The sequence below is a fragment of the Lithobates pipiens genome, unplaced genomic scaffold (assembly GCF_037356315.1).
Source record: "Lithobates pipiens isolate NorthernLeopardFrog02 unplaced genomic scaffold, aLitPip1_a1.2 Scaffold_3, whole genome shotgun sequence".
In the NCBI taxonomy this organism is placed as follows: Eukaryota; Metazoa; Chordata; class Amphibia; order Anura; family Ranidae; genus Lithobates; species Lithobates pipiens.
Window position 1 is genome coordinate 39,390,852 of NW_027507790.1, and position 12,578 is coordinate 39,403,429.

The 12,578-nt window shown below is 44.8% G+C and overlaps 2 protein-coding genes across 5 annotated transcripts in view; one reads left to right on the top strand and one right to left on the bottom strand.

Moving 5' to 3' along the window:
* HNF1A (HNF1 homeobox A) overlaps window positions 1-1,721 on the top strand; it is a 54,626-nt gene extending 52,905 nt beyond the window's left edge. For all 4 annotated transcript variants that reach the window (XM_077461496.1, XM_077461498.1, XM_077461497.1 and 1 more), the window contains one exon: window positions 1-1,721. In XM_077461496.1, coding sequence (XP_077317622.1) covers window positions 1-152 — 152 coding nt within the window. In that variant the 3' untranslated portion in view covers window positions 153-1,721.
* Window positions 213-12,578, bottom strand: part of CUNH12orf43 (chromosome unknown C12orf43 homolog) — an 18,701-nt gene continuing 6,335 nt past the window's right edge. The window contains exons 5-6 of the mRNA XM_077461502.1: window positions 12,282-12,372; window positions 213-1,016 (exon numbers count right to left, since the gene is read on the bottom strand). Coding sequence (XP_077317628.1) covers window positions 644-1,016; window positions 12,282-12,372 — 464 coding nt within the window. The 3' untranslated portion in view covers window positions 213-643. The remainder of the gene's footprint in view (window positions 1,017-12,281; window positions 12,373-12,578) is intronic.

The following is a 12,578-nucleotide window of genomic DNA, read 5'->3' on the forward strand; positions in this document are numbered from 1 at the left end:
TATCCTCGGCCGGTTTGGTACACTACCAGAATTCCAGCACCCCCGACAGTCACAGCCACAGTCACGGCCACAGCCACAGCCACCTCCTGTCCCCATCACACAGCACCATAGACAATTACATGTCCACGCAGATGACATCTTCCTCACAATGAAAAGACTTCAGCTCTGGCACAGATTTACACTTGCAAATAGCATTCCTGGACTCCATATGATGTGGTCAGAGCTGTACAGCTTTATTCAAAGACAGAGTGGACATTATGAAGATTATCACCCTCAGATGAAGAGACTTGCACCAGTTAAGCCTGCAATGAACCATGTTGTGAAATGAGCACGTAGCCTGAAAGTACACAATGGCAGAACACCTCAGTAATAGATGACTATTCTCCTATTTCATATAAAACAGTGTTCATAAAACACTTTTTGTATACGTCAGTCACAGGGGAAGATACTGAACTATCTGTCAAGAAGACCGCAGTTCTGTTCTGATCTGCTGGCCAGTTCATCACAATTATCCAAAGTTATCTTTTTCTTGTTGTAACCAATGGATTCATGCTGCTGACTTGTATCCTGGTCTGATTCTAGCTCCTTACCCTACTTGTTTGTCCTTTTACAAACTGCTTTATTCCTATTCCTGACTTAAGTCCTAATCGTCTGGTTTAGTCTCATTAACAAACTCTTTGGTCTTCCTTTTCTTCTTTTTCTTCATTTTAAAGCCATTGGTTTCATGCTCCTGCCTTAAGTCCTGTGGGTTCGATTGACTTTCAGTGTCTATCTTGTCTTTTCTAGAGTCATGATCTTGCCTTGGACATTGATGGTCAATATCAGACCCCTCCTTCAGCCCCCTGTCCTTTGTCTTCTTCTTCTTCTTCTTTTTGTGTTTCTTTGTAAGTTGATGATTACTGGGTGTGTCTGAACTCTGAACCGCAACTGGATGTAGAGCACTATGTTTTAGAATGTCTAACCCTGACACAGCTGCTTCACGGCACCGACGTTCATTTTCCTCTTCGCTGTCCTCACTGCCAAACACAGAATGGGAAATAACGTGAAGTCCTTCAACTCTATCAAAATTCATGTGAAATATACATAGAAAACATCATACTTCTAAGCGGGAATTGTGAGTGTTTAAAGCAGAATGAAAGCTGATGACTCCATCATTACTCCATCTTAAGTTAACAGTGGTCTATTTTTCACATTTACTGTCACAAGTGGGATACTATTACACAAAAGGTGCGGAAATGCCAATCAAACTCTCAGAATTCGAGCTTGTGGTGTGCCAGTACATGGACTACTGCCAGTTAAGCTGGCAACATCATGCATATTGGTAGGGGAACTTTTAAGAAAACTGAAGAGCTGTAGCTATAAGCATTGCATGCCAGGATAAAGTTCATTTCTACTGTGTGTCTGAAACAGTTCCACATTACGGACTAAATCCACTAACATACAGTACATTCTAGACTTTTGCCAGGCTCTTCCTTCAGTGGTCTCATATTTTTCAGCTCACTGAAATTTCAGCGTAGGTGGAATTATCTACGGATTTTAAAGAATATTGGAAACAAAATTAAACATTCTCTCATCACAGAATGTTGTTCAGCATACAAATATACCACGCATAACTGAGAAAATAATCTGTAAATATATTACTATTTATATAGTGTTACATTGTATGCTGCACTTTATACTTCTACAGTATAACAACCGAACAATAAAGAGAATAAAATTTTTGTTCAGTGATTATGTGTACAGACCACCTCCAGGTAGCCATATTGCATTGTATATACAGAAAATTACAGCGCTGCAGATTGAAAAGGAAAGGTAATTTTTAATAACATTCAATTACAATATGACTTGTGTCGCAATTGTATATGCTATATTATATATTTTTTTTTATTTGCTATTTTTTTCCCCCCACAAAAGTGGAATTACCCTTAAACACTGGTATAGTGTAACACAGAAAAACAAAACAAAAACAATTATACTAAAGGGACTATAAAAACAAGGTAGTGCTATGATTTCTGAGCCTTTACTTAATGTGTAAATATCCTATAAGAAAAATCTGTGGGAGTAAGAAAGTTGCCATTGTTGGCTTGTTTTTAAAGCGGTTGTAAGCTGCTGCACGTTTTTTTTTTTCTTACTTGCAAGGCAAAGGCATAATGTCCTAGTATGCATCGCATACTAGCACATTATGTGAGACTTACCTGGAAACGAAGCCTTCCAGTGATGCAAGGTCATCGCTGGAGGCCGCTTCCATCTTCACCCGTCTTGCTTCCAAGTTTGCGGACACCGGCTCTGTGACTGGCCAGAACCGCGATGACGACACTATGCGCGCAGGAGCCGTCAGTCACAGCATAGAGCTGTGACGGAACGGCATGGGTGGCCGTTAGTTCAGAGCACATGCACCAGTGATTTTGAATTACTGACCTGGATTAGGCATCCAGGAAGTGTAGGAAATCAAGCTTTTATGCTGACATTGGCTACATGCTTATTCTGAGCCAGTGACGTGCTAGATATTCAAGCCAAGATCAGGGCAAAAGACCCCCAAGATTGCACCTCAGCTTCAGCTTGTGGCCTTATATAAGCCTATTGGGGTGCAGTGCATAGGTGTGGCCTACACTAGAGAGGGTTTCTGCCAAAGGGACAAAGGGAAGCAAACAGTGCAGAGGTAAATAAGCCCAGTTAGCGTAGGTGAGATTTAAAAAAATAATAATAATAATAATAAAAAAAAAAGTGGGTTGTGGGTTAAGGAATTGATTGTAAATGTACATTTGTCACATAAAGCAGAAGTAACTTTGATGAACAAAGCTCATCCTCACAACAATCGTGTCTGTAGCCAAGCACTAGAATTTTTTTTATTTTTTTTTGTGCAAGTCCTATAGGCACCTGGCTAAGAGCAAGGGTAGGCCTTTGGAAATAATTGTGATTAACCTCTTAACTGGGATTTTTAAGACAATTTAAAGCGGAGGTCCACCCTAAAATGGACCTCCGCTCATCGGAATCCCCCCCCCCCCTCCGGCGCCACAATCGGCACCTTTCAGGGGGGAGGGGGGTGCAGTTACCTGGATAATCCAGGTAACTGCACCCACTTCCGGGCTAGCTCTCTGCGGAACGAGCGTAGGTTACGCCCCCGTTCCGCAAGCGCCCGCCCCCTTCAGCAAGTGCCCCGCTGCCTGCTGGGAAACACACAGCTCCCAGAGGCAGCGGGGACCGTCCGGATTGCGCCGCGCGGCTCGCGCATGCGCAGTAGGGAACCGGGAAATGAAGCCGAAAGGCTCCATTTCCTGATTCCCATACCCAAGATGGCGGCGGGACCCGGCAGCCGAGCGAGCGATCGGCTTCGGGTGCCGACATCGCGGGCGCGCTGGACAGGTAAGTGTCACTATTTAAAAGTCAGCAGCTGCAGTATTTGTAGCTGCTGGCTTTTAAAAAAAAAAAAAAAAACGCGGAGTCCCGGTGGACTCCCGCTTTAAAGAAGGAAATTTGGTATTATAGTTTAAAATAAGTATTTATTTTTCATATTGAATAAAATTAAGTTGGTTATGATAAAAAAAAAAAAAATGGACAATGTAAACCTAGTATTCCAAAATTGTATCCATTTCATGAAAATGTACAAAGGTTAATAGTCCTGAAGTGGTATTCCCCAACTATTTGCTGTTCCACTATCGATGTACAAGTGCTGATGGTTGTTTAGTGGATTTGGACAGCCAACGCGTTTCAAAATGTATAACCAAAAGCAAAATCTTCTTCAGGGATTAATACCACTTCTGAAATATAGAATAATTGCGTTTTAAAATCAATATTTGTGAATTCCATACATAGCGCATTTATTTGGGTGCATTGCATATACATTCTTGGTAAGAGCACTCCTAAAAAGAGGGAACTAACAATTTGTCTGTGTTACTTGCCCTTCCTGAGATACAAGGAACGTTGGATCATATCCAAAAGTGTGACAACAAAAAAGGGGAGGTGTTTAGGCTGTGAAAGAGAAGAGAGGAGGAAATAAATCCACTAGGTGCTAATGGTACATATCCACCCAGTAGAAGACTTGATCCATTAGGGTGATAATTATCCAGATGGAATCAGCCAGGGGTATTCTATTAGACAGAACTAGGGCTTACGCATCAGCAAACATATGCATAGTATCCAAATTGGCAATCTATATTTGCCTTTCAGCCGACATGTGGCCAGGAAGCATAACCATAGAATGCCCAATGTCAATTTTACAGTATTGGACCAAGTCCACATTCCACCTAGAGTAGGTTATTGGAGACCTACAGCACAAAATGTGCTGGATCCTAATGCAACAACCCCTCCAGGTCTAAATGAGACTGAAAGCTTTAGACCTTTCCTTGAGGGCTTTAATTCAGGTAAAACAGATTTCTAGACAAATCATCAGAAACTGATACATTTGGTAAGGGAAACTTGAAATTCAGTCTCCTTTCTTAAATGTTCCCTTTGATCTACAAACTAGCATAACCTTGCATAGGTAGCTAATAACATACTACTGGACAGGAACTCACATCCCTGCAGTAGATGCTTTGCATTTTGGATGTTTATGGTGTAGATTTAGATGCCACACCTTTGGTTTTTATTATATGCATTCTAATCTATTTGAATATTATGGATATATATTGTTTACTTTATATTGTTTATTATGTGTTATTTCAACGTTCTTTGTAATGGTGGAAGCACTGCTATGGATAGGGACCTCTCTGTCTCTGTGCCGGGTATATACACGAGAGCACACAAAGACCATTGTATTCTTATTAGGGAGCTTTTTCTCTCTCCAATTGTATTGGGTCTAATGGGAATTTTTTCCATCCTAATCACTGGAGATAATTTGTGATGGCAGCGTTTTTTGTCCCCAATATGGCCGCCACTCCGGATGTTGTCATCATGGGGACCCGATATGACAACGCATGACATCAGCACAGCACGCATGTGCGATATAGAGGGACACCAGTGATCGTAGCTGGCACCATTACTTCCTCCACATCCCATTATGTGGATATTTTAGCCAAACAGAAGGGCGGCAGGAGGCCAGACATCAATGAGGAACTTGTTTGCGCTTGGACAGCTTGGATGTGGGAGACCTATAGGTGGTTTGCTAGTAAGTATTTCACCTCTTCATATGTTAACTCCACCTGGCTGTCTAATAGGAATACCCCTGGCTGATTCCGTCTGGATAATTATCACCCTAATGGAAATACCCCCGGCTGATTCCGTCTGGATAATTATCACCGTAATGGATCAAGTTTTCTACTGGGTGGATATGTACCATTACCACCCAGTGGATTTCCTCATCTCTTCTCTTTCACAGCTTAAATACCTCCCCTTTTTTGATGTCACACCTTTGGATATGATCCAGCAGTCCTTGTATTTCACGAAGGGCAAGTAAAACAGACAAATTGTTGGTTCTTTTTAGGAGTGCTCTTACCAAGAATGTTTAAAGAATGTAAGTGTATATGCAATGCACCCAAATATATGCGTTATGTATGGAATTCACAAATATTGATTTTAACCCGATTGTGGACCAGCCGCAAGTGCCCGCCGCGAGCTCCATGAGTCCGACAGCGTGTCCCGCGGACTCGATGTCCACGGGCATACCTGCGATCACCTCACGGAGAGGAAGAACCGGGAGATGCTAACGTAAACAAGCATCTCCCTGTTCTGCCTAGTGACACTGTCACTGATCATAGCAACCTGTAATCGGGAGCGATGATCAGTAATGTGTCACACACATCCCCTCCACCCACAGTTAAAATCACTCCCTAGGGCGCACTTAACCCCTACAGCGCCACCTAGTGTTAACCCCATTCACTGCCAGTCACATTTACACAGTCATCAATGCATTTTTAATCGCTGTATAAGCGTGAATGGTCCCAAAATAGCGCCAAAAGTGTCCGATGTGTCTGCCATAATGTCACAGTCACGATAAAAATCACTGATTGCCACTATTACTAGTAAAAAAAAAATGCCATCCCCTATTTTGTAGACGCTATAACTTTTGCGCAAACCAATCAATAAACGCTTATTGTGATTTTTTTTAAACCAAGAATATGTAGAAGAATACATATCGGCCTAAACGGAGGGAAAAAAAAATGTTTTTATATATATTTTTTGGGGGATAGTTATTATAGCAAAAAGTAAAAAATAATGATGCGTTTTTTTCAAAATTGTCGCTCTTTTTTGTTTATAGCGCAAAAAATAAAAACCACAGAGGTGATCAAATACCACCAAAAGAAAGCTCTATTTGTGGGAAAAAAAAGGACGTACATTTTTGGGAGCCACGTCGCACGACCGAGCAATTGTCAGTTAAAGCGACGCAGTGCCGAATTGCAAAAAGTGCTCTGGTCTTTGGCCAGCCAAATCCTCCGGAGAAGAAGTGGTTAAAACGCAATTCTATATTTCAGAAGTGGTATTAATCCCTGAAGAAGATTTTGCTTATTTCAAAACGCATTGGAGGTCCCAATCTGCTAAACAGCCATCAGCACTTGTACATCGATGGTGGAACAGCAAGTAGTTGGGGGAATACCACTTCAAGACTATTAATCTTTGTACATTTTCATGAAATGGATACAATTTTGGAATACTATGTTTTTTTTTTTTTTAACATAAAATAGGATTTTTGTACTCACCGTAAAATCCTTTTCTCTGATGTTCACTGACGGACACAGCACTTTAATCTTGACCTTAGGGTTATATCGCCACCTTCAGGACTAGGCAGAACACATAAAAAACAACATAGCACCGCCCAGGGGCGGTCCTACTGGCTATAACCCCTTACTCTGCTTCCAGAAGCTCAGTTCGTCAAAAAGCAGTACAAACATAAATAGGAGGGGAGGGTACTGTGTCCATCAATAAACGAGAGAAAAAGATTTTACAGTGAGTACAAAACTCCTATTTTCTCCTTTTGTTCATTAACAGATACAGCACTTTAATCTTGACCTTAGGGACGTCCCCAAGCAGTGTCAAAAATGAGGGGTGGGAACAGAAAGAAAATAAACTCCCCCCCAAAACTAAAATAACTCCTCCTCACAGGAGTTGCAACCTCAAACGGCCGCCTGCAAAACCTTGAAGCCGAAGCACGCATCCAAAGATGCGCCCACAGCAACCTTGTAAAATTTGGTGAAAGTGTGAATGGACGACCAGTTCGCCGCCTTACACACCTGGGAAACGGACACTTCATGTCGGAAAGCCCAAGAGCACCAATTGCCCTGGTAGAATGTGCCGCGACATGAAAGGGGGGCACCCGCCCCCTTATGGCATAAGCCTGAACCACGATCTGTCGGCGAGACTGCCGGGCCCTTCTTCGGACCAGCCACCGATTCAAACAGAGAGTCCGACCTCCGGAAAGGAGCCGTAGCAGACAGACACCCCCGCAGAGCCAAGACCACATCCAAAGAATGTAAAGCAACCTCCATGGGATGCAACGGCCGAGGACATAAAGACGGGAGCACAATGTCCTCATTTAGATGAAAAGCCAAAACAACCTTCGGAACAAAAGAAGGCTGTGGACGCATCACCGCCTTATCCTTGTGAAGTACCAAGTAGGGAGTCTTGCATGACAAGGCCGCCAACTCAGAAACCTGCCTTGCAGATGGAATAGCCACTAGAAAGACTACTTTCTGAGAGAGTGTCAATAACGGCATCTCCCTAATCTTTTCAAACGGCGATTTCTGAAGCACCGAGAGCACCAGATTTAAATCCCTCTCCTCGCTGCAAAAACAGCAGGATCCTGGAAACTGAAAATGTACGCGGACGCCACCCCATCTCCTCACGCATGGAGATGTAGGTCTTCCACGGGCGCTGAGAAATCTTCCAGGAAGAAGACTTCCGCGCCCTCAGGATAGTGGAAATTACCGGAGCTGACAGTCCTCTGTCCCTCAGCACCTGGCTTTCAAAAGCCATGCTGTTAAAACCAGCGACGGTAAAGCAGGATGAAGTATCGGACCTTACGACAGCAGGTACTCCCGCATCGGCAGCCACCAACGAACATCCGCCACCATTCGTACTATGTCAGCGTACTAAGGACGTCAAGGCCAATCTGAGACAATCAGAATCACCGGAAACCCCTCAGCCTCCACCCTGCGAAAGAGACGAGGGAGGAGTCTGAGTGGAGGGAAAGGCATAAATCAGCCGATAATGACCCCATGGAGCCACCAACATGTCTGACGCGTCCGCCCAGGGATCTTTTGACCTGGCCACAAACCTCTGTAACTTCCGACTGAGCCGAGAGGCTAAGAGATCCACATCCGGCATGCCCCACATTAGACAAATGAGCCGAAACACTTCTGGATGCAGTGACCATTCCCCCGGTCCAGCAACTGATGACTGAGGTAGTCCGCCTGTCAGTTTTCTACGCCCAGAATGTATACGGCTGACAGAGCTGGCACACGCCGCTTTGCCCACTGTAGGATGTGAGAGACCTCCAGTGCTGCAGCTGAGCTCCATTTCCCTCCTTGATTATTGACATACGCCACCGCCGTGGCGTTGTCCGACTGGATTCTGACCGGACGCCCCCGCAGCCTCTGCAACCATGTGGATAGGCACCTCCTGATCGCCCGAAGCTCCAGCACATTGATTGGCAGGCGGGATTCTTCCCGTGTCCAGCGACCGTGGGCCGACTGGATGCCCCAAAACCCCCTCCATCCGGTCAGGCTGGCATCTGTCGTGATCATCGTCCAATGAAGAGGAAGGAACGACCTTCTGGACCAAAGGGCTGGAGACCTCAGCCACCAGAGGAGTGAATCCTGACTAGCTGGCTCACCCGAATTTGACAATCCAGGGATGTCGGAGATTTGGATAGGATCTCTTTCTGCAACACTCGAGTGTGGAATTGAGCACACGGTACCGCCTCGAAAGTGGCTACCATGAGACCCGGAACTAGCATGCAAAAACGCAGCAACGACCACCTGCGGGATATCAATAACTGCACAGCAGATTGAAGAGTCTGCAGCTTGTCCAAAGGGAGAAAGACTCGTGTCTCTGAGGGGTCCAGAATCAACCCCAAGTACTCCAGGTGTTGAGTCAGCACCAACACCGACTTCTGGAGGTTCAAAACCCAACCAAACTCCCTGAGAGTCTGTATGGTGATTGCCACATCCTCCCTTAATGGTGAGGCAGAAGCTGCTCTCAGGAGGAGGTCATCCAGGTAACCCATGATTGCAATCCCTCGTTGTCTCAACAATGCCATCGGCAGTCGCTAGGGCAAAGGGAAGAGCTACAAATTGGTAGTGCTCCTCCCCGACTGCAAATCGCAGAAACCTCTAGTGTCTGACACATGCAAGTATGCGTCCTTGATGTCCAAACACACCAATAAATCCCCTTGATTAAGTGCAGTGACCACGGAATGAACCGATTCCATCCTGAACCTTCGCACCTTCAGAGATTGAGATCCAGGCCTTGAGATCCAGGACCGGACGGACCCCTTCCTTCTTCGGGACTACAAACAGATTGGAGTAGAATCCCTGAAACCTTTCCGACGGCGGTGCAGGTACTATCACCCCAACGCAGTAGTAAGTCCTGTACTGCCTCAAACAGGGCCTCCCGACGAGCCGGAAGAAGATGAAGATTGGAGGGAAAAAAATCAGTTTGGCGGACAAGACAGAAACTCTATCTTGTAGCCTGATGAAACCACTTCACAGACCCACTGGTCGGAAAGGAAAGAGGTCCACCGGATGGCAAACCGAGTCGGAGGGGGCGAACCTGCATGCGGCAACAGATTTTCTCACAGGTTTGTTTGGCTTGCGAAACCAGGGATGCTTTTGTCCCTCGGCGGGCAACTTATCGGACTGGGACGCTTACCTGCCGACGTGCTACGGCGTGGCTCCTTACCCTTTCTGGACTGTGGGAGCAAAGTACTCTTTCCCCCAGTAACATTCTTAATGTCATAAAGTGAGGCTCCAAATAGCCCCTCACCTTGGAAAGACAAATCTGCCAGCACTTTCTTAGATGCCTGGTCCGCAGACCAGCATTTAAGTCAAATCAAGTGACGCAGCACCACCGCTGATACTGAGGCTCTAGAAAGCAAAGGGGAAGTATCCAGGGCCACATCACAGACATACTTAAGGCCGTGCACCAACTGGTCTGTCAGTTCCACACAGACTGTTCCTTCCCCAACTCATGTTGCAACAACTTAGCCCATTTCAGTAAGTGTTTGTGACACCAGGGCCGTGGCTAACACCGCCCACAATGCTGACCCCACCACCGTAAACATGGACCTGGAGGACCGTAAACATGGTGGAGTCATACTTACCCGTCCTGCAGGGACTGCTGGACGCACTCCACAGACAGACCCATCACCCAAACAATACGGGGTGGCTGTCGGGCACAGCACACTGACTCGGGCAGCAGTAGCCAGGTCATATGTGTGCCCCGGAGCATATAGCTCACCGGCCGCCCCTGGACCAGAGCGGGGTATGTCGCGGCCAAACCAGCGTGTAGCTAAGGTCTGCACGCGCTCGATAGCCAGGCTGGGGAGACTACCAGTATTTATATTATCCAGCCTGTCACCCAGCCTGGCTGTTGATTGTGGATCACAGGAACCAAAAACAGCAAAAAAGAAAAAATTCCAAGGACCATTGGTCCCCCCAGGTAACCAGGTCCTTCTCCTAGACTAGGCAGAAAAATACTGAGCTGCTGGAAGCAGAGTGAGGGGTTATAGCCAGTAGGACCGCCCCTGGGTGGTGCTGTGTTGTTTTTTTATGTGTCCTGCCTAGCCCTCTCCTGAAGGTGGTGATATAACCCTAAGGTCAAGATTAAAGTGCTGTGTCCATCAATGAACGAAAGAGAAATTGTATTTAAGTTTCAAAACAAACATAAAAGCAATGGTATGGAATACTATGTTTACATTGTCAACAGTTTTTTTGTCTTAGCCAACTTAATTCTATTCAATATGAAAAATAAATACTTATTTTAAATCATAATAACAAATTTCCATCTTCAAATTGCCTTAAAAATCCCAGTTAAGAGGTTAAGTACAATTAGTATTTCAAAGGGATGAAGGCAATTATACACAAAGCTACATGAGCCTTTAGTGGCCATCGTAAATAATGGCAGCCTGCTTGGCACATGGGAATTTGGAAACTGCCCATTATTCCCCAGTCTTTGTACCCAGCTCAGCACATGCACAGGATTGTTATGGGATCTATGAGTACTGGAAATGAAAAACAATGTGCAATGGAGATTACCTTTTATTAAGATGGAGGTACCTAGCTGTATTTAGGGTTTAGCCACAGTGGCCAGGGGTGAATCAAATTTTTTACAATAGTGAAATTATCCTTTAACCTCTTCCCACCTGCGCTATAGCCGAAAGATGGCTACAGCCCCTCTGTGGCGCACATCGGCAGGGATCGGTGATTGCGGTGTCCTTAGGACACAGATGATCACAGATTGGGGTAAAGCGCCAATCACAGCGGCTCTTTATCATGTGACCAGCTGTGTCCAACAACAGCTGATCACAGTGTAAATAGGATTTGGCAGTTATCGGCAATCCACTCCTCATGCTGACAACGCGTGAGGAGAGGAGAGCCGATAACCGGCAAATCCACACAGGGGTTATCTACACTGATAATCAGGGCACTGATCATCAGTGTCCCGATTATCAGTGCAGCCCCAACAGACACAGGACGTGCCAAAACAGATGGCAAAACGCAGTGCAATTGGCAGAATCGCATTGCATGGGTGTGAACACCCATGCAATGTGATCCAGGTGCAGGGGGGGGGGGGGGGGGTCCTGCACCATTTTGGTGTGGATGCGATATCAGCCATACAATGACTGAAATCACACCGCACAGACATCACATGTGATGTGCACAGGAATGTGGTGTAATTCCTGTGCCTATCACATGCGGTGTCTACATCGGACACGTGTGAACCCAGGCTAAGACTTAATAAAATACTTGTAACACAGGACTAACTTCAGCTTGAGTACTTTTTTCTTTAATGCCTGAGTATTACATCATTCTTATCTAAAACACATTAGAGGTTTAAAACAATGTGTCCTGTAATATGGAGAACCAAGGATGTATTGTCAAAATGTTCTTATTTATCAGGTATTGAGTATATTATTTTTATACCAGGGGGACACAAAAACGAATACTTTTTTTTTTGATAAAGAGCATTAAAACAAGGTAGTTGACAAATAACAAAAGTTGCTTTGACCATATTATTGTGGAGCCCCATTCTTTAAATCTATACATTTGGCAGATTTCACATTTTATAACTTATACAGATAAAGTACATAAATAATTTTGTTTCATGCAGGGAAAACCTTGCCACCTCACCTGCTAGAATATGCTGCCCTGCGCTTTGGAAGGGTAGAAGGTGCCACAGTGCCAGGATCCCCAGGAATGGACGTGCTTAATAACCGGAAACCTTTCAACAACAGAAAAAGCAGAGAGTGACTTGACCTAAATCACCAAGTACAAAATACATTAAAAAGGAGAACAGATATATTTAAAAAGGCAGCAGAGTGACAAAAAAAATCAACTAACCTTTTCATTATAAAACTATCCATAAAGCTGAATTCACAAAGCTTTCACACCAGGATAAGGATCTTAAAGTGCTTACAAATACTGTAG